At 42.5% G+C, this 22,057-nt stretch overlaps 3 protein-coding genes across 3 annotated transcripts; 1 reads left to right on the top strand and 2 right to left on the bottom strand.

Moving 5' to 3' along the window:
- Positions 1-150: 150 nt before the first annotated feature.
- LOC113568799 (scavenger receptor cysteine-rich type 1 protein M130-like) lies at positions 151-6,005 on the bottom strand. The gene is given in 12 exon segments (XM_035528169.1): positions 151-503; positions 754-819; positions 939-1,244; positions 1,664-1,990; positions 2,192-2,527; positions 2,697-3,011; positions 3,123-3,434; positions 3,664-3,966; positions 4,035-4,367; positions 4,370-4,405; positions 4,884-5,180; positions 5,861-6,005. Coding segments are annotated over 11 exon segments (2,982 nt in total). The 5' UTR covers positions 5,179-5,180; positions 5,861-6,005.
- A 249-nt stretch (positions 6,006-6,254) lies between these two features.
- Positions 6,255-11,859, bottom strand: LOC118241704 (deleted in malignant brain tumors 1 protein-like). The gene is given in 5 exon segments (XM_035528168.1): positions 6,255-6,268; positions 7,157-7,258; positions 7,598-7,945; positions 8,023-8,322; positions 11,820-11,859. Coding segments are annotated over 5 exon segments (777 nt in total). The 5' UTR covers positions 11,833-11,859.
- A 6,826-nt stretch (positions 11,860-18,685) lies between these two features.
- On the top strand, positions 18,686-20,370 carry LOC118241703. The gene is made up of 4 exons (XM_035528167.1): positions 18,686-18,781; positions 19,083-19,224; positions 19,405-19,507; positions 19,718-20,370. The coding sequence occupies exons 1-4, from the start codon at positions 18,686-18,688 to the stop codon at positions 20,031-20,033; spliced, it is 657 nt and encodes a 218-aa protein (XP_035384060.1). The 3' UTR covers positions 20,034-20,370.
- The last annotated feature ends 1,687 nt before the right edge of the window (positions 20,371-22,057 follow it).

Below are 22,057 nucleotides of genomic sequence, written 5' to 3'. Positions count from 1 at the left end.
ATGATGTGCTGCACAGGTGTATCCCTCATCACCAGGTTCAACACCCAGAGATGCATAACAAGGTGTAATTAGACTACAAACTAAAAAAACATCAAAACATTGCAAGCACAATTTCTATTTTTCAACTACTGAATTTGTCAAGGTAGTTATTTATTGAATCCAAAACCCTGTCTGAGGTATCCTCTGACCTGCACAAGTGATGCCAGCATCCTCTTTGTGGGAGCAATCAGTGTGGTTCTTCAGTGAATAACTGCAGTCCCACAGGTGAATCTCATCCCCTCTACACTCCACTCTGTTCAACCAGATCACCCCTTCACCAGCACCAAAGGCAGCACTCCCATTAGCACTCAGTGCCTTCCCACAGCCCAGCTGCCTGCAGACCACCTCAGCATCCCTGATGTCCCACTGATCATCACAGATGGAGCCCCACACAGCATTATGATAAACCTCCAGCCTTCCAGAGCAGCTTCCCTCTGGTCCACTCAGCCTGAGAGGCAGGTGAACTACACCACAGACATATGACATGAGGAGAAAATACTGCACAGGACAGTTAGGGCAGTAACATAACTGTCTGGGTTCAGCAGATACCACATTTCGTGACAGCTTTGACTGCGTGAAGTATTGATGTTGAGTTAAAATTTACAATTAAATTAAAATTTAAATTTACAAAATTTACAATTAAAATTTACAATGACTAGATTAGGATATTGGAAGAACATTGATTAATGCTCTCATTAATTACCGCATCCTTACCTGAGCACTGTCTTTGATGGGGAAATGAGGAGCATTTCACATGTTTTTGTAAATGTTTCTGCTCTTCTGTGAGTATGGTAATATAAATTATGATTGCAGATTTAACACTCATGAGCATTTAATTATTAACTTCTCAGCTACTTGATATCTGCAAGAATCTTTACATGCAGGGAGAATCTGCCTACCTGAACAGGTAATGTGAGCCACCTCCTTGCCATTATCACACTTATTGTGCCCCCAAGGATCAGATGGGCAGTGCCATAGAGTGGAGTCATGTTTCCTACATTTCACCTGATCCAGCCAGTTAGGAGATGATTCCAATTTTGCTCTGGATGTGGACTCACTACCTGTTCTTCCACAGTTCAGCTCTTGACAGATCAAATTTACTGTTTCCTCATTCATCCCATTCACACACACATTTCCCCAGGTTCCATTGTAGAACACTTCCAGATTCCCTTCACACCCCTTAGTGAGTCTGATTTCTTTAAAATCTGCTGAGAAAAAGATGTGTAGGCAAAGTGAGAGCTTACTTTTCGCCTACCATATATACACAGTTGCTATCATTGTCTGTTAATAACTGTTAATTACTGGTTTGTATGTTGCTTACACCCATATGAAACTCAGATTTGCTAATATAATAAAATGTAAATAGCTAAAACCAAAATAAAATGAGTGTTACTACACTGCATACAGTTTTGTGCTATCTTCTTTCAGAATGACCATTTATCATTCTTGTGTGCTTAAATTTCATAAACCTTTAGATTTGACTTTTGTCTTTAAACTGAACATTTGGCAATTCTTGATCCAGGTTTGAAAATTCTGTCTACTTATGTGTCTTACTTACATTTTTAGTGATCACTAAACAGTTTAATTAACAAAATGACAAACAGCTGCAGTGAGCACACTTCACCTGAGCACACGACCCCTACGTCCTCCTTGTGTCTGCAGTCATGCTTTCCCCCAGACTGATACCTGCAGTTCCACAGGGACGTCTCCCTCCCCTCACACTGCACCTCATTCAGCCATATGGGCCCGGTTCCTGGACCAAACCAGGCTGGTACGTGGGCACTGAGGGCCACTCCACACTGAAGCTGCCTGCACACCACCTGGGCATCCTCAATATCCCATGAGTCATCACACACTGTCCCCCATGAGCCGTTGAGGAAAACCTCCAGCCTTCCTGCACAATCTCCACCAGAACCAACCAGTCTGATAGAGCTGTGGGCTGAGTTAAACACACACACACACACACACACACACACACACACACTGTGTGTAGATATGCAGTTACACCTTAGATGTCCAAGATAGTCAACTCTGTTATTTTGTTAATACATGGAAATGTACCTTTAACAAACTCCAGGTTCATAAATCATAAATCATCACACAAAAATGGTAATTTTAGAGGAGATTGTTTAAGAATGTTAAATACAACACATACCAGAGCAGGTGATTGACAGCTGTTCCCCAGAGCTGCAGGAGAGGTTGAGGAGATTTGCACTGCTGCAGTTCCCCAGATGACCTTCACTCCCAGAACAATTGAAACCTATCACACAGATGTGGCTGTGTTGTTCAGGACTGGATGGAGAGGAGCTGGAGAAGTTCAGCACAGAGCCACAGCCCAGCTGTCTGCACACCACAGAGGCTTCAGATACACTCCAGGAGTCAAGGAGAACTCTCCTCCAGCCCAGGCTAAAGTAAACCTCCACCTGCCCCTCACACTCACTCCCTCCAGACAACTGCACTCGGCCCTCATGAAAGGCCTGAGAGGAAACTGAAACAGAAAGATGCATAAAAATATGGGTATATAGCTATATACTTATGTGTATATTTTTTTCTGAGAATGCAGTAGATATAATCTAATGTTTACTTTCGCAGATTGCCAGAGGAGGGCATTTTCCCATAAAATTTATTTTTAAGTAATGTGGTATAAAAATGCTCACTGCTGCAGATGACTCCAACATCTTGTTTATGAGAGCATGCTGCTCGACTCCATGATGAGATGGGACATTCTGACAGGTGTGTCTCATTCCCATGACAGTCAAACACATCAGCCCGGATGTGATCACTTCCCTCCCCAAACCAGTCCACCCCCAACACAGCCACAGCACTCCCACACTTCAGCTGCCCACAGAGGACACTGGCAGCTCTCATATCCCAGCTATCACCACAAACTGAGCCCCAGTCACTGAGGTACTGGAGCTCCACTCGACCAGAACAGGAGTCCCAGCCGTTCACAAGACGTGCAGCTGTGTAACCTGTAAAACACAAAACTGATTACAGGTATGTAAACAGAACAAGCACAATTGTTGTCATAGTATCTCATAGTTACTAGTTCACTGGCAACAAAGATAAAGATAATATTTAACCTGAGCATATTAGTCCCACATCACGGTAATGGGAGCAGTTCTTTTTGACTAAAGATGTTGGACATGAGTAAATATCAGATTCGTTGCCTCTACACTGAAGCTCCTCTCTCCACACCTGGCCCTCCCCTCTGCCAAAAGCAGCTGCTCCCAGCACCTCAACAGGAAGCCCACAGCCCAGCTCTCTACACACAACCTCTGCATCCTGCTGGTCAAAGTCAGCATCACACACTGTGGACCAGGTCTTCCCATGAAGCACCTCTACTCTCCCAGAGCACAAGTGAGGACCATCTTTAAGTCTGGGCATTTTGTGACCTATGTGTGAAGTAACATCATTAATACCATGGTTATTATTGTCTGATCTATATTCTGTCGGTAGTGAGTCTAGAATTAAGACTAAATCAGATACATCTAGAAGAGCACTCAAGTTAACAAATCATAAAATTAATGATATAAAAAGTAAAATGATAAACACTGACAGTATATTTTGTATCTTGTGCTCTTAACAGACTATTGATTGCCATTAAGCATTATTGAAATGTACCTGAGCAGATTAATTCAGCATCGTCCAAATGACTACATCTATGTTTACCCCAGCCCAATGATCCACAGTTTTTCAGTGTAGACTCTGAGCCACTGCAGGTGAGTTGACTCATCCAAATTGGTCCAGATCCTGCTGTGTCACTTACAGTAGCACTCAGTATCCCTCCACAGCCCAGCTGTCTACAAACCACTACTGCAGCTATTACACTTGCACCCTCAACACACACTGTTCCCCACTGTCCTCTGTGAAGAACCTCCACTCGCCCAGCACAGCGAGTACCACCATCCACCAGCCTCACACTGTCTGTGTATGACCAAAAATGAAAATAGATAATGACAAAGCGGTCCCGACAGAGACAGATCATCATGTACAATTTATTTTTAACACAGAAAATGTTTTATGTAAAATGTGAAATCAGTTTTAAAAAACACAACTCTTACCAGCACACACCAGTGCCACATCACTGTCATGAGAACAGTCATGTTTGACTGTAGAAGATGTTGGACAGGCGTAAATATCCGATTCGTTGCCTCTACACTGAAGTTCCTCTGTCCACAACTGGCCCTCCCCTCTGCCAAAAGCAGCTGCTCCTAGCACCTCCACAGGAGGCCCACAGCCCAGCTCTCTACACACAACCTCTGCATCCTGCTGGTCAAAGTCAGCATCACACACTGTGGTCCAGGTCTTCCCATGAATCACCTCACTCTCCCAGCACAGTGAGGACCACCAACCAGCCTCACTCCTAAAATATTAGTATGGGGAATAGAGACCATGGAACACATTCTAGTGACAGAGAAACTACTTACATTATTGATTTTATAATATTGCACTAGTTAATGCATGGTTCTTCATTAATTACAGCAAAAAAGGAAATATATTATTAGAAAATAGATTTTGTTGGTGGTCTAATAAGTGACAAAGGATAATTTAATTTTCTTTACAAATGTTGAAGAAAGAAAGCACAGCTGTTCTATCTGAAAAAGGAACTGCACAAGAATTGTTAAAAACTGATCTATCATGCATGTCACATTCATAGGTTCATGTCCATAGAGGCTTCTAATGATAATGATGCCATGCTTTCCTTTTATTAAACAAATATACAACTGAGATGCACAAAATTTGTAATGTCATAACTGGTATAACAAAGTCTGAAGGTTGGCAAATATGAAGAAATGCCAGTCGAGGTAAATATATCCATTCTAAAGATTAGTATAATTTACCTGAGCAGATAACTCCTGCATGTTGACAGTCACTAACCCTTCCACTTGAACCACAGTTCTTCAGTGTAGACTCTGATCCACTACAGGCCACTTTATTCATCCAGATTGGTCCTGATCGTGGTCCAAAGTGAGCTTTACCCACTGCATCTACAGCCTCCCCACAGCCCAGCTCTCTACACACCACTGCAGCATCTCTCATATCCCAGTCATCATCACACACTGTTCCCCACTGTCCTCTATGAAGAACCTCCACTCTCCCAGCACAGCGACTGCTACCATCCACCAGCCTCACCATGTCTATATGTCATGGAGAGAGAGAGAGAGAGAGAGAGAGAGAGAGAGAGAGAGAGAGTGATTAAGTTGGGGGGGGGGGACACATACACGTAATTGTCATGATTGTCATTATTGTTAGACACAGGCCACCAGATGGAGGCCTCAGACACTTGCCACATCCACCACCAGTGCTCACCTGCTCCGCAATACTGGCTGGTTCTCATGGTTCGTAACACAGCAGACCAATGAACTGTTTGGGACTCCTTAACTGTATTATTTAAACTCGCTTGTTTTATTCTGAAGTCTTGCCACTTTTCTCTGTCTGCATTTCTGAGCTGTTTATCTGATGCATTTGGCTCTTTTTGTTTCTGACCCTCCTTTTTTAATGGTTTGTTATCTTAGCCATTTGTATTTTGGCACTGCTGCCTGATATCGAATAATTCCCTGGTTTTCTGCCTCTCTACTTGTTAAGACTACATGTATTGTTGCTCTGTGTTCTTTAACTATTTCTACAGCAAAACATTTGTAAATTAATCATAATACTTCTCCAGCTTCAGCATCACCATTACAAAAAGAAAATGTTAAAATGATATATAATTCATATATAGATAAAATTCTATAACAGAATGGGTTTAAATTATAAATAACATACATGATTAGTGTCAGAAAAATACAAGATTAAATATGAATGATGCATTTCTTACCAGCACACACCAGTCCGACATCATTGTCATGGGAGCAGTCATGTTTGAGAGTAGATGACTTTGGACAGAGGTGAATCTGGGATTCGTTGCCTCTACACTGAAGCTCCTTTGTCCACACCTGGCCCTCACCTCTGCCAAAAGCAGCTGCTCCCAGCACCTCCACAGGAGCCCCACAGCCCAGCTCTCTACACACAACCTCTGCATCCTGCTGGTCAAAGTCAGCATCACACACTGTGGCCCAGGTCTTCCCATGAAGCACCTCTACTCTCCCAGAGCAACGAGGACCACCAACCAATCTGACCCCTAAATTATTAACTTGAAAGAACAAAGAAAATTTTGTGATTCCTAATAATTATTATTCACATGTTGAAATGTGAGTGTATTTGCTGGACCATTAAAGTCTCAACCCTTAAACGTCATGGAAAATTTTGAGTTGGAGGTGGGAAGAATACAATAATATGTATTATATTTTTAGATTCATAAATGACAAAGGCAAAGAAATTAATAAATGTTGAGTAGTAAACTGTATTATTTGAGTTTTATATTGAGATTTAGAGCATCTTACCTGAGCAGCTGACTCCAGCATTTTTGGTTTGATTACAGTCATGTTTACCCCAACCTGCTGATGTACAGGTCTTCAGTGTAGACTCTGATCCACTACAGTCCACATCATCCATCCAGATTGGTCCTGATCCTGGTCCAAAGTGAGAATTACCCAGTACATCTACAGCCTCCCCACAGCCCAGCTCTCTACACACCACTGCAGCATCTCTCATATCCCAGTCATCATCACACAGTGTTCCCCACTGTCCTCTATGAAGAACCTCCACTCTCCCAGAACAGTGTCCACCACCGTCCACCAGCCTTACACTGTCTGTGCAAAATGAAAATTAGGAAGAAAGAAAGAGGCAGAGAGGTATGGAAACAAATCAGTAGAAAAAGCTTCAGCATCACCATTACAAAGAGAAAATGCTAAAATGATATATAATTCATATATAGATAAAATTCTATAACAGAATGGGTTTAAATTATAAATAACATACATGATTAGTGTCAGAAAAATACAAGATTAAATATGAATGATGCATTTCTTACCAGCACACACCAGTCCGACATCATTGTCATGGGAGCAGTCATGTTTGAGAGTATATGATTTTGGACAGAGGTGAATCTGGGATTCGTTGCCTCTACACTGAAGCTCCTTTGTCCATACCTGGCCCTCCCCTCTGCCAAAAGCAGCTGCTCCCAGCACCTCCACAGGAAGCCCACAGCCCAGCTCTCTACACACAACCTCTGCATCCTGCTGGTCAAAGTCAGCATCACACACTGTGGTCCACGTCTTCCCATGAAGCACCTCCACTCTACCAGTGCAGCGAAGACCACCAACCAGCCTAACTCCTAAAACATTAGTATGGGGAATAGAGACACATATAACTTATTGTGATGACCAAGTAATGCTTAAATAGATTAATATTATGGTAATGCTCTAATTAATGCTTGGTTCATGTGGTTTTCTTTAATGTCATAAAATATCAGTAAAAACCTTTATGTACAAAATACTGCCAACAATAAGACATGACAAACACAAATAGTCAGAAAAGTTTAAGAAATTTAATACATATAAAAACACCCAAATTTGCCAAAGACATTTTAAAGTAGAGCCATAGTGACTAATACTATATTAGGTTGTGAATTACAATCAGTATAGATGTCATATGCAGATGTAGTGCAGTTTACCTGAGCAGATAACTCCAGCATTTTTAGTTTGATTACAGTTATGTTTACCCCAACCTGCTGATCTACAGTTCTTCAGTGTAGACTCTGATCCACTACAGTCCACATCATCCATCCAGATTAATCCTGATCCTTGTCCAAAGTGAGAATTAACCAGTACATCTACAGCCTCCCCACAGCCCAGCTCTCTACACACCACTGCAGCATCTCTCATATCCCAGTCATCATCACACACTGTTCCCCACTGTCCTCTGTGAAGAACTTCTACTCTCCCAGCACAGTGAGTACTACCATCCACCAGTCTCACACTGTCTGTGGGAGACAGAATGAATAGAGTGAAGACAATCTATTCTAAATGTGAAAGTGTTGTACATAAGCAAAGGGAGATGTGGAAATATGTAATTACTTAAAATAAATATATTTCTTACCAGCACACAACAGACCCACATCATTGTCATGAGAGCAACTGTGTTTGTATGAAGATGTCGGACAAGAGTAAATATTAGATTCGTTGCCTCTACACTGAAGCTCCTCTGTCCACACCTGGCCATCCCCTCTGCCAAAAGCAGCTGCTCCCAGCATCTCCACAGGAGGCCCACAGCCCATCTCTCTACACACAACCTCTGCATCCTGCTGGTCAAAGTCAGCATCACACACTGTGGCCCAGGTTTTCCCACGAAGCACCTCTACCCTCCCAGAGCAGCGAGGACCACTGACCAGCCTCACTCCTAAAATATTAGTACAAGGAATAGAGACAAATGTAACTTAATGTAATGACTAAGAAATGCTAAAACAGATTTCACAAAACCATGTTAACTTTTGATTCATTTTAACCATGTTTTTATTCCTTTTCTTCATGACTTTCTTTTTCATTTATTCTTTTTTGGTTGTTTTGTTTTGTTTCTCTCTCTCCCTCAGCTGGTTCCAACCCTTTGAGAGGGGTCTCACTGCAGAGCATGCATGATAGTAATCCTATTCCACAGACAACAGACTGGTATACCAGTGGGTTTATAAACCTCCACAAACCAAATCCATTTGTGATTTGTGCCATAATATTGTAACAGCTTAAAACAGCTGAGAAATTGTAGCAAAAATCATTAAATTCTGTAAACTGACAAACTTTATACTACGTCAATGGCAATGTGCAAAGTTTGCAATGACAGTTTGTGATCTCAGTTCCCTAAGTGGCCCTGTCTGACTCCACTCCCTCCTGTTGCAAGTATTGTTCAAGATTTGTTTAATAATGACAACAAGTTATCACCAACACAAGTCAGTCAACAAAAATTAAGAGGAGTTATCCTGCTGGCAGTGAAAAGAGAAAGAAGAAAAAAGAGGATGAGGAGAAAAAGCATTACTAGTGAGTGGGGCAGATAATACCAATTAAATACAATTATTAATAACTAATTCCTGCAAGTCTAGCCTTAAATGAGGGAGAGACACACTTGAATAACATCCACTAGAATTACATTTCATTTGTTTACCTTGACATTTAATATTAGCTAACCTAGCTTGCAAAGCATCTTAGTGTGCCCAGCTCAGTTTTCCATGACATTAGTCAGAGTCAGTAGTTGACAGCTAGTTGACTCAGTAGTGTAGCTAGCCTACCAGGCTGTCAGAACGTAGAAGCTAGTAGTAACACTTCATAACCTGTCAACTTGTTCTTGGGCATTGTTACTGAAATAAACACGGTCTCTGCAATTTCTAGAGTAGGTAATGTTTTACCTGTAGTTTTACAGAGCATAGGTAATGGAGTGATTTGGAGGGGGGAATTAGATCATTTGAACATTAGTTTTTCACTAGTTAACTGATGAAATCTGTGTCTAACTGAACTAAATGTCAAGCTATGAATGCTAACTTATGAACTTTAGATGGAAAGAAGCTTGTAAAATTGTACTCTGAATTACTGAGGTGTATTGTTATACATTATTGTGCTATATGTGCAGTGAGGTTTGTGTATTTTATTGTATTTCCCATATCTGTTGTGGTTTTAATATAATGAAGACTATAGACTTTCATTAAAATGTTGTTATTTATATTTATATTTTGAAAATAATAGTACTGTTTTGAAATAAAAACTTTTGAAATAAAAAGTTAACATTTTGCAATTTCTTGTTGGTGTCAGATTATTTATAAGATAATGGCGATGAACACTGGTTGGAGGGGCCTCTATGAATTTTTGCTTAGGGCCCCAATAGACGTTAGAATCGCCACGCATAGAAATCTGCATACATACATCGGGGATAAAAGCTGGCGTTAAATAGCAAACGTTGTGACAAGCTGTGACGTCTTTCTCGCCTCCCCGCAAAACTTCTGGTGTGAAATATTTAATGTGCCAACGTGATTCAAAACAAGACAAGAGTAATCGAACACACTGCTTTCTCTACTATGTTGGTTTACCGTGGTGAAGAAAGAAATCCATAAATCGATAAATACATTGCTTTTATGGTGCCCATTTATTCACATTTATGCATGGTTTTGTTTATTGATTGATTTAGATTTTTTTTTTTATTTCATCCTCCATTGGAACTGTTGAAAATGACCACGTCGATATTTTTGCATGTTGTAAAAATGCATTAGTTATACTTCAAATATACTAAATATTAAATTTGTGTATATAATATATTGTATGTTGTGTGTGACATTAAATAATATATAATCTATAAATAGTCAAATATGATATTTTCAGTCCAACTGTATTGAAACTTATGGAAGCAAACGATATAATTAAGACATTTCTGTCCCTACTGTACTTTTATAAAAGTTATTCAGAAGTCAGAACGTAAAGTCAACTCAATTTAGGTCAGCTAAGTTTAAACCAAACAAAGAGGTTCATATACTCATGTGTATTATTAAATGAAAACAGGAGTAATATGAATGAATGAACAGAAAAAAATCAAGCTGTTATGGAAAGGATCAATTACATGCGTTCTGTTACGTAAAATTCCACGTGTTTTGATAAAGTGGAAGATTGAGTAATATCATCATAGATATAATAATAATGATAATACATAAAACCTACAAATATATGAAATACATAATAAAATTATGCAGCTATATTACTACTACCAACACCACCAACACCACTACTACAACTACTATTACTACTACTACTACTACTACTACTACTACTACTACTACTATTACTACTACTACTACTACTACTACTAATAATAATAATAATAATAATTTTACGAAGCTGACATCTATGTTTGTTGAGGACACATAACCACACACCAGCAAGCAAATACGAACACTATCACTTAAGTTACATGAAATGAAACCACCTGTTATACTTTGAGAAGGCAGATTGTTTTAGTCTGTTAAAACTGTAATTTGGAAGCAATTGTCTGTGGAAATGCTACATCTTTCAAAATACTATACCACAGTGACAGTTATGAACATAATTTACTTGCTCTGGTCATATTTGCTGATGATCATGTGAAAATGTGAAGCTTAAAATTTGAGTCCTCCTACCCTAAGACCAAGACAATTAATTTATGGTCTCATATACTACAACACTACATATGGAAACAAACTCCTTTACCAGTTGTATGGAATCTTCAGGTCATTCCAAATTGTGGATTGTTATGTACTTTGCACAAATAATAAATACTTTATATTATTAATTATACACCTTTGTGTTTTTTAAAATAGACTCTAAATGTATATATTCTAACCTAGCATAATTACTATATAGTGTATTATACACATACTACAGAAATGGACAAATACATCAGATTGCAAATATTATAACATCAACATAGTCTTTCAATAGTTATTTTGTTCCCTAGTGTGATCAAAAAATAATACTATAGTAATAACACAATATACATATTAGATAAATATAATGTTCCATGATACATTCTTCTGTATTTTATTTAATGTTACTGTTCACTATCAGATAATAGTAAACCTTGAAAGAGATTAACACAAGAAAAGATTAGATAGTTCCCTGGCCTAATATAATCCCCAAACAAAGTTTGACTCCATTTGCCTCAGTAATTTTGTATCTCCATTTCATCTAATATTGTTTCTTCTAAAGACTTTTTTCATCATTTAGCATTTGTTTTTTTGATAGATAAATAAATAAATAAGATAGTTGGCAAAAAGATTTTAGGAAGTGTGATGTTTAAAATGTGAAATGTATGTTACAATTAAACAAAGTTTTAAAGTGGACCACTGAAAAAATTAATTACATTTGAGAATGAGAATTAGTACGGTTTACCTGAGCAGATCATTCCAGCATCTTTATCATGATTACATTCAAGTCGTCTCAAATTTTAGGAGCTCCACATGTTTCCCATGTAGGCTCTGATCCAGTACATATCCTTTGATCCATCCAGATTGGTCCTGATCCTGGTCCAAAGTGAGCATTACCCAGTACATCTACAGCCTCCCCACAGCCCAGCTCTCTACATACCACTGCAGCTTTTTCATATCCCAGTGAGTATCACACACTGTTCCCCACTGTCCTCTATAAAACTCCACTCTCCCAGCACAGGAGCGACCACCATCCACCAGTCTCACACTGTCTGCATACCAAATAGAAGATACCAGATGGAGATAGAAAAAGAGAGCAGAGAGACAGAGATAGAGGAAAAGAGAGATAAAAAGACCATATTAACTGTACATGAGTTATGTATGGCTATGTATGCCTGCCTGTCTATTCTGTCCCTTCTTTTATGTGTAGCTACAGATGTAAAAAAGTCAAGGAATAACTAAATTACAATAGTGTTAAGATATAAGCAAACACATTATTAATATAATAATAATAATAATAATAATAATAATAATAATAATAATAATGTGATTATGTGCTCAAATGTGTTTTTGACATGAGGACTTACCAGCAGTAGTGAGTGTGACTGTGGACATCAGAAGAATTAAAGTCAGACAGCTGTCCATCTTCCTCTGCCCTGCACACACTCTTTGTTAAACGCAGCAGGCAATAAACTCAGCAGGCAACACAATTTTTAACTCCACTACCACAGAGAGACTGAAGAAACTGGGTCCCCCTAGCCCCCTATAAAGAGAGAGAGAGAGAGAGAGAGAGAGAGAGAGAGAGAGAGAGAGTTTCTAACAGCCACCAATCACAATCACTATTACCTTATTAGACAGAGAAGTATAATCATCAAACATCTTCAGTGACAAATCAAAAAGGTATTTTTAAAAATTTCTCCATATATATCAAAAGAACGTCAGGGCGGATGAATAGAACTCCACCTCCCGTCTCTAGAGTCGTCTGACTGAGGAGAGTGTGGTGAGAAAGTCACCAGCATACAGGAGACTGATTTCAGCGAGAGGAAGCACTCAGTGTAGATTCAGCTTTAATGCCACCTGCACAGAGCTGATCTAAGCACTGATAAATAACCGGTGCCAAACGCGACTCCTCTACACATGCGTAGAAATGAGTTAAAACATATAATTATTATTTTTTAAAACCTGAATCAGGGACAAAGGAAACATGTGAAACTTCCATCATATTCACATATTAAGGTATTAGCCCCAACCAAAAGAATCCAGAATGATAGACAATGGTGTAATCATGCTGTAAGGATTGGGATTTTAAAATAGTTAAACTTTTAGAAAAAAAGCCTCATGGCAAACGCCACTCAGAATTTTGTAGGTAGCCATCAAATTATTGAAAGCGGAATTTACTTTATATACTTTTTTTCCCTTAACCTGTGAGTCAGCGATAACGTGAATAATGTAAGCGTATTGTCTTTCACTTGTAGGCTTGTCCCACAGTGTCAAATGAACATTGAAAGCACTCAGCCCACCCTACACGTGGAAAGCGGTCATTACTGTTGCTGTACTATTGCAAATTTGTTATTCGCTTGATTCAGTGTAGCATGATGTTCTTTCGATGAATTCTCAGTAAAATAAAAATACTTCCCATCGTTCGCCCGCGAAATTGCGTTCAAGAGAAAAAAATCGGAAACGCTGATAACTGACGCTTTCCAGAAGCGAATCATTAAGGAGCCGTCTAAAAAGTGCAAAAGCGGAAGGTTTCGTAAGCTGTTTTTACATATACTATAAAATGGTTAAAATACTAAAACTGAGCGTAGTAAAGAGAGAAACACCATTTATACCACTACAGTTCCATTCTTCTAAGACCTCATTGTTTATTTTTTTAGTTTAGTCTGTACCATGCCTGTTACAGATACAAATATAAAATCCTTTGTAAAAAATGGCTTTTTCCAAGCCCACTACAATTTTCAGTTTCCACAAATACACAACAGTAGAATTCCGATTAATTTTATTCCTGTTTTAATCAACACTACTTCGCAGTAGTAATGATACCTTTGGTACGGATGTTTCGACTCTTGTGTTGAATTTCTTAAGCGCAGTGTTTCGAAACATTGCTCCGAAAGGTGAAGGGTGTTCTGTTGCGTTTCACCTGTTTCGACAGGTGGCATGAAGACCGGCAGCTTCTACGTTTAATTGACGGTGTCTGAAATAAACCTGATCATACATCAGTCTGAACCGTAAACGTCACGAAAAATTGAGAGTCTTGTTGTGGAAGTTTTTTGTGAGAAGAGAGAGATTTTGAGAGATATAGTGACATCACGACTGACAATGCGTTTAGTGATGATTATTCGCTATATGTGAGGTTAGAGACAGAACATATTTATTGATCGGCTAGTGAGAGACAGCAGAGTTATAATTAGGATAGCTACAGTGACATTACTATATAGAAAGTGTATAGAGAGAATGTTCCTCTGGTTTACTGGCATGCGCTACGCAAAATGCATGCCACCAACAAATGTTCCATGTGAACGTTGCTTTCCACACCTTTTACAAATCGGTAGGGAGATTAAATGCCTATTGCGTGCATGACATACAATCTTTTGTTCCAATGTTGTTCAAAATTGTTCCAAGTGGTTCTAAAAGGCTTGCGTCCTCTCATTGGTCTGTTACAAATTCTTTTCCAAAGTCAGCAGAGCGCCATTGGCCTGTTCCAATGTGACTCTCGATTTTTCATTGGCTCTCCCGTTGCTATCCAGTTGCCGTCTCGTAGCTGTCACACCACTGCTGTCAGTTCTCACGGCGTGCGGTAAGTAACGCCGGGCTCGCCTATTGTTTGAAGTTTAGCCCTTCGATTCGTTTTCTCTGTAACTTTTACGCTTTTGTTCTTTACATGGCTTTTATTATCTACGTCTACGTACGTCAAGAATGTACTGTAAAAGTGAATTTAATGGGCGAAATTAGCACTAGAACCGACCGACCGAGCTAGGTCGTTTATGTCCGAAATACAGTGTCTGACTAGATGACATTACAATGACTGATTAAATGGACCCAGATAGCGTGCATGCGCGTCTTGAGTGGTGCTTTACAGCTCGAGATTGACTATAATGCTGTATTCTATGTATTTAATGTATTGCAGACGCGCAGCGGTGTACTGCGTTCCTTAGAAGTGTTCACTAAGCAAAACGCGACCGTTTTGGTAATATTCTATATGTGACACTGATGTGTGTGTTCTTCTTTCTACAGTTTGGGTATTAACTAGCGATTCAAGTAAGTAGCCTGTCAAAGTTTTACGTGTGCGCGTCGTCTTTTGTCTCCGCAGACGACGCTTGTGTCTTTTCCTCTCTTGTTTCATTTTGGACAGAATGGATTACAAGCCTGCATTCAGGCGAGAGACCTCCAGCCAGCTCACCCTCCAGCCTTCGCCCGAGACCGTGGAGCTGTCCAACGCCTACAAGCGTCGGCCGGCCCCGTCTTGGGTTTGGAGCGCCGAGAGGATGACGGAAGAGGCCAAGGACCGCGTGGTGGGGAGCGTGGGTCGATCCCGCGAACGCGCGTCCAGTGCTGAGCGAGAGCACGGTCCAGTACCGGGGTGAAACATTTAAATGGCTGCTGAGCCAAGGACAGTTAGAAGAGGTAGATGTTCAATTCACGCGTGACGAACAGAGCAGCATTGGAACATGGAAGGTTTTGCAGTTACACGCGGCGTTTGTTAATCCAGTTACGTCCTGTGGATCTGGCGGCAGAGCAAGATGGAGGCACTGCAAAAGAACAGGTGCGTGTGTGCGTGTGGACGACTGATTCATTGAGTGCCTTTGAATGTTATCCCTTTCTGGTGTCTGAAGTTGCTCCTTGTGTCCGTACGCAGGTGTCTTCAACCATCGGAGTTCCAAAGCCAGGCAAGCACAGGAGCCTTCCGACGCCGAGCTGCTGGCTGTGTCCATGGAACTCGACGCTGAAGGTGAGTTGTGCTGCTGAATGGACTGAGTGAACTACTCAAGTATAAAATTGAAGATCTGTCTTGTTGTTTGTCCTGACTGTAACTTGTTTTGTTGTGATACATTGTAATGCAGTATAATGGGAAGGACTTGGAAGCGGTCAGGTAGGTGATGTGAGATGGTGGTGTTAGAATGACCTGCACGGTTATTAATTCATTCTGTGGTGCTCTTCATGTTTGCTGGCTAAAACAGGGCACTGGTACCTCAGTGGTTAAGGTATTTGACTTATAATTGGAAAGTTGCTAGTTTAAGGCCCACTACTGCCACTGTTGGGCCTTTGAGCAAGGATCTTTGTGCTCAGTAATAATTGTAAGTTGCTTTGGATAAAAGTGTCAGCTAAATGTAAAGTGTGTCATCTTCATTCCATCTGCTTATTTCATTACCATAGCTGAACATAATGACAGATTTGCTTTACACTGCTGTTGTCATAGAGTGGTGGGTTGGGAGCAGCTCACTCTTCAGTAACATTAGATACTTTCAGCTTCTTGGCTGTGTTAGTCGTCCCTGCAGGCTCATGTGCACCCATGCTGTGATGTCAAGTAACATCTTTTGCCCTTTTCTAAGCTCATTAATGTGTGTTGTTCCAGCTCTCTTGTCCTCTACTCCAGAGGTCCCTGCACCACCCCAGCGCTCCCTGCAGGTGGCTGAACCGGAAAAGCAGACTTCGCAAATGCAGCCAGTGCCCACTGCTGAGGTGAGCAGCACCACCCCGCCTCTGGTGTTTTTGTGGTAGGTTGAGGAAAACACCAAGCACATATATATGATGCATCTGTTTGTTCGTTTAAGGTGCTTCTGCCTGAGGGCTGGAAGCTGATGCTGCCCAGAGAGCGGCATTAGTGGGTCAGCTGGGTGCTCTTCACCAGAGAGCAGTCTGGGAGGCCAGTGCTGACCAAGAATCTGCGTCTGTGGTGGTCGCCTCCTGGACCCTGGCCGGGTTACGCGCAACCTCCGTCTTCGCTCAATGCCTTCTTTCACAGCAGACTGTTCCTGTGGATGCCATACCGCATGTGGGCATTCAAGCTGCTTTACGCACAACCCGAGTGCCGTCGGCTGGGCCATAAGCTGACGGCCTAGGGCTGTACAAGACTTTCCGGAGGGTTTTGGACTTCAGCGGCTGGTACTTCATGGCCACTGTGAATCTGTAGTGCCGCTGCTGTAAGAAGAAGGTGGCGGGCTAGTCGCAGGACATATTGGATCAGCTGAACCCCGTCCATTGGGCGAAGTTCCCAGTGGTTCTGACATACAAGTGTGTGTGTGTGTGTGTGTGTGTGAGAGAGATATTTTGTGATGGATTAATGTGTGATCTGTTGGTTCCTCTGTGTGATATTGTGTTGGCGTTCTTTAGCCTGTCCTGCGACAAGGGGGTCGTTTGCCTGATGTGGGGTCGCACTCTGGGGAACAGTGTGACCTCGCTGCACAGTGCGACCTGTGCATCAGGCACAGACAGCAGTGGCTGGCCAAGTCCTCGAGTACCTCTTCGTGCTCAAGAAGTTTCTGTCCCTGGGCACCGACCCCAGCACCATCACCCACCAGCTGCCCCCGACGGTGTCGGTGCCCACTCCAAAATGGCTGCTGACAGTATACGCGCAAGATGTGCTGTCACAGCTTGAGCAGTTGAAGGCCAGGGTTACCTCCATCTATAGAGCCATTTTCAAGATGGACTCCACAAAGAAGATAAGCTAGGGTGCAACACGCACGCACGCACGCCGCTGAACAGTAACCTCTACAATATGCTTGATTGTCACATGTGTGACGTGTTGTGTGCCTATGTTCCACGAATGGGACCAGCTGGTTGTCAGGCTGGACGTGTCGCACTTCATGCGACGGTTCGCGGTGGGTGTCACCATGGACAGTCACCAGCTGTACGGCCTCTTCATAGGCTACCTCTCCTTCTGCGTCTTCGAGTGGGACGTGGATGATGTGGCCCATCTACAGGAGGCCAAGCAGTCGGAGCGCGGGGAGGCCCCCTCAGTCCAGAGGCCGCCTGAATGACGCCGGGTCTTTCAGCAGACCCACCGTCAAGGAGCTGGCTTGGCGCTGTCATCTCTGCCGCACACACAGGGCCCAGGAGACCGAGCTGCTCATCCAGGAGCTGATGGAAGACTATATGGATGTGACGGACACAATGGGTGTCAGGCTTCTGGACCGCAAGAAGATGGAGGACATGTGGCAGACCCAGAGGCGCCACCTCCACTGCATTCAGGACCCTCCTGATGTACAGCTGTACAGGAGGGTGGGGCAGGTGACCAGGGGAGGGGTCGTCCTGCCCGTGTATCGCTGTGCACACGGTTCCACTTCTCTGGAGTCATTCCACCTGCACCTGAACCCATTCATACCTGGTAAGTCCCTCTCTCTTGCTCTCGGTATGCATGTCAGCACTGTTTAGTAAAAGCCTCCTTTCCTTGACTGCTGCAGGTACAAGTGCAAGTGCCCTGCACTTTCAGGCATACCTGCTTGAACGGTTGGTGAGGTGGAACGAGGACTGAGTAGCAGCAGCAGTGGAGGGAAGTGATCCTACTTAGGTCTGCTACAGCGGCCAGCTGCAGGACTATGCCAACCAGCTGAGCGAGCAACTCCTTAGGCTCCAGCTGGACTACACTAGGCCTGGAAAGTATACATGTAACATCCTCTCAATCTCTCATCTTTCTTGCTCTCTCTCTCTTTCTCTCTCTCTCTCTCTCTCTCTCTCTCTCTCTCATATTCACACACACGCGCACACACACATATAGCCCTTTTTTCCCCTCTGGGATGTATTCAACACACTTGTATAGGTGAACTCATCGGGGTGGAGTACCTGTGCATTAGGACGTCAGCAGGGATACAGATGCTCCAGATGGGCTTAGCGATGAGGACTTTCCAGAGCTGGAGGACGATGGATTCAAGGATGTGGACGTGGGGTTCAATGAGTCTTGAACCATTGCCGCATCTCCATCACGCAGCAGTGGGACCTCGTTCTCTGGCTGCTTCTTTGCGGACCCGGTCGTAGCGAGCCAAGTCCTCTGCGTCTGGGCTGACCAAGCAGACCGTGCCTGATGGCCCTGTTGCTACCCAGACTCAGGCTTTGTCTGGGGATGAGGAGGATATAAGTACATTGTAGTTCTTTCTGTTCACTTTGTGTTTACATGTACAGTACAACACAAGTCCTAACCAATCCAAAATAAATGGTGTTCAACTATATATGAGAGCATTAAATGTTTGTGTGCTTCAGTCAAAAAGTGTATTTTTCTTTCTTTTATTTTCAGGAGAGCCTGGGACCTGCTGCTGTTCTAGGTTACCATCACGTAGTAAACCTGGCCAACAGTCTGGTGGACCTGCGTCACCAGGCCTTTGTGACACAGCAGAGGGTAGACAGCATCGTTGCTCTCTGGGAAAAACTGCCAGAGAGTGACTTGTCAAGGAATGGTTTAAAAAGCAGCCACTCTAAGACCTCTGTTGTAGCTTGAACAGAGAGTCTGAAGGTAAGCACACTCACAGTAATGTAATACGTTTCCTTAAGTTTGACTTCTAACTGTGTGACTAATTGATTCTGTCCGTCTGTTTGTCTCTCCTTTTGTATCTTCACAGCTACTTCCCTGGACAAGGCAGTGGGCCTTCCTCGTGTCCCAGCGTCAGCCGCCTTGTTGGCTTCACCTGGCGGTCAGACCATCACTGGCATCAGGGTAAACAGGTGGGCTGCCATCATGAGGGACTATGGTGTCATCAGGGACGTAGTCCTCGGCAGCCCCGGCCTCATGGCCTGGACCTGTATTCAATTTTTTTAGTTGAATCAGCGGACACTGACCCAGTGGTGAATTTTCCAGGTCTTAGATTGATCTTATTTGCACCGTGGACTATACAGGCTGAGTCCTAAGAGGCTGTGCTGCATTCTGTGTTACAGAACCAATGCCAGGAAGAAAAAGCAGGAACAGGATGTTCTGTGCCTGAGCGTTGGCCAGTCCAACACTCCGATGGTGGCCCCAGAACCCCTCCCTCCCGCACTGAGTAAGCTCCTGGAGCGTCGGACTGACGGGCACCCTGCTTTTGACTTTAACATCCAGCAGGATGTGTCTGGGCAGGCTTTTCAGCGTGTCCAAGGCCAGCCTCCTCTTCTTCCTGGTGAGACCCTGACATGCTCTGGTCTAGAAGGCGACGTGGCTTCTGCCACCAATGCCACTCCTGTGCTGGCTGGGCCCCAGACCACAGCATGGCAGTGAAAGAAAAAGGCAGAGGCCGAGGCCGCCGCCGCTGCCCATGGACAGGCCGTCCCCACGAAGCGGTGCAAGCATGAACGCTATGCCTGCAAATAGTGTGGCCAACCCAAGACTAAAGAGTTTGGACACAGCAGGTTTCGTGGGGTGCACTTCTGCGCAGCAGCAACAGCAGGGAAGACAGTGGAGCAGTGGATGGAGGAGATGAAGAGAGGAGATGTTGGACAGGGTCAGTGATCTGTTGACCACCCCACTCACCCCATTGTAAATAGTTGTATATAGTTTTATATGTATTCCTATTTTCATGATTTGTTCTGTGTGTTGTGAATGAGCACTGTTTCATAATCATTTGTACTTTCAAAAATAAATGAGCACTGTTTAATACTATACTTCACAAAGTGAATGAGCCCTGATTTACATTTACCTGACACTTTTATCCAAAGTGACTTACATTATGACGAGTACAGCTCAAGCAATTAAGGGCCTTGCTCAGGGGCCCAAGAGTGGCATCTTGGCAGTGGTGGGGCTTGAACCAGCAACCATCCAGTTACAAGTCAAGTACCTAAACTGAGCTACCACTACCCACTGATTTATTCTGCTTTGTAATTCACAAAGTGAATGGGCAATGATTTAAACTGCTTTGTTCTTTAATGAAGTGAATGAGTGTGTTTGTGGTAATTAGGCACATTCTTACAAAAGTTGCACTTGTCATTTTGATTAAAGTTTATTGTTCATCAAATAAATAAGTACTATCTAAACACTTCAGTTTCACGTGTAAATTAACTTGATGTTGACTTAATTGATTGTTAGTTTAATTCTATTCTTAAATTAACATACACTTTTAACATATAAAAATTGGTATATATTTTTTAAAAATGCAGAAAAACAATGTGAAGACAAAATTGATGTTCGGTTGTATGCATGCAAAAATTAAACAATCATGATTACAAAAGTCCAGGAACAGTGCGGATGAGATGGGGCGCCTCAGGAAGGGCCACCAAGGGCCACCAAACAGCTCTGGAGGGGCCCTGGACTGGCCACAGAAGATTGGTCCAGAACCACTGGACTCAGTCTGTTCTATGCCTTGTTTTCCTGTATGTTTACCTTTCATTCATTGAATAAACCAATATGACTCGCATCTGTGTCCTGCCTCTGCTTTATGTAAAGTGCATGTCACAGATTAACTGACCCTAAAAAAAGATGTCAACTCACTGCCAGGTCATTTGATACCTGGCTGTGAGCTGACATGCCAGAAATTATTGAGGAAAGCAAAAACAAACAGCATGCAGCTCATTGGTTTGCAGACAGATTGGATCAGCCAATGGACTGAGATTTGCCTGTGCAGGTGGATTTGCAAGCCCCAATGGAGGGACAAGGCTCACCTCCTTCAGATTTGCTCATCGCCTCATTCCTCTCATGAGAAGGAACTGGACTACTACTCCCTCATGACAGATCCCCACCTGTCTACAGGAGGTGTCCCCTGCCTGCCTGATGCCCCTCTACAGAAGGTGTGCTAGGGGTAAAAATGAAAACACTTGCAAAATGCTGCCTGAGGAGTGTGTGAAATATTTGACCTCTGGAGTTACAGAATACCCTTGCCCATTGTGGGAGAGGTGTAACACACAAACAAAAAAAACCTTCAGACTGATTTTTCAGGCTGTCATATTCTCCATCTACAATCTGTAAAACAAGTTCCAGAGAAGACCCACATTAGGGAGTGTACAATCTGCCCAGCTTCTTTTTTTAAGTCATAAAAATAAACAAGTACATAATGTTTCAGTGCATATGTTTTTATTTCTTATGAAATAAAACATTTGTGTGCACCTCTAATGTCAGAAAAAAAAAAAACAGCAACAGTGCTTCACTTTCTGCTTTATGTCAGTGAAATCATATCTGAAGCTTGGCTATACCTGTATCAGGTATTGTCACGGTTGGCCGGGCATCCAGAAGGAGGGACATGCCCATTCCTGCTAGGGATCGTATTACATACCTGCCTCATTCCCAGTCCCCTGCCTACTAATCACTTTCAC

Source organism: Electrophorus electricus, chromosome 7 (genome assembly GCF_013358815.1).
Source record: "Electrophorus electricus isolate fEleEle1 chromosome 7, fEleEle1.pri, whole genome shotgun sequence".
Lineage (NCBI taxonomy): Eukaryota > Metazoa > Chordata > Actinopteri > Gymnotiformes > Gymnotidae > Electrophorus > Electrophorus electricus.
This window is presented reverse-complemented; position numbering and strand designations above follow the sequence as displayed.

Coding starts and splice junctions, on each gene's coding strand:
- LOC118241703 (XM_035528167.1), top strand. CDS start 18,686: ATGAGGACTTTCCAGAGCTGGAGGACGATGGATTCAAGGATGTGGACG. Junction 18,782..19,082: donor CGCATCTCCATCACGCAGCA/GTGGGACCTCGT, acceptor TTTTATTTTCAG/GAGAGCCTGGGACCTGCTGC. Junction 19,508..19,717: donor ACTGGCATCAGGGTAAACAG/GTGGGCTGCCAT, acceptor TCTGTGTTACAG/AACCAATGCCAGGAAGAAAA.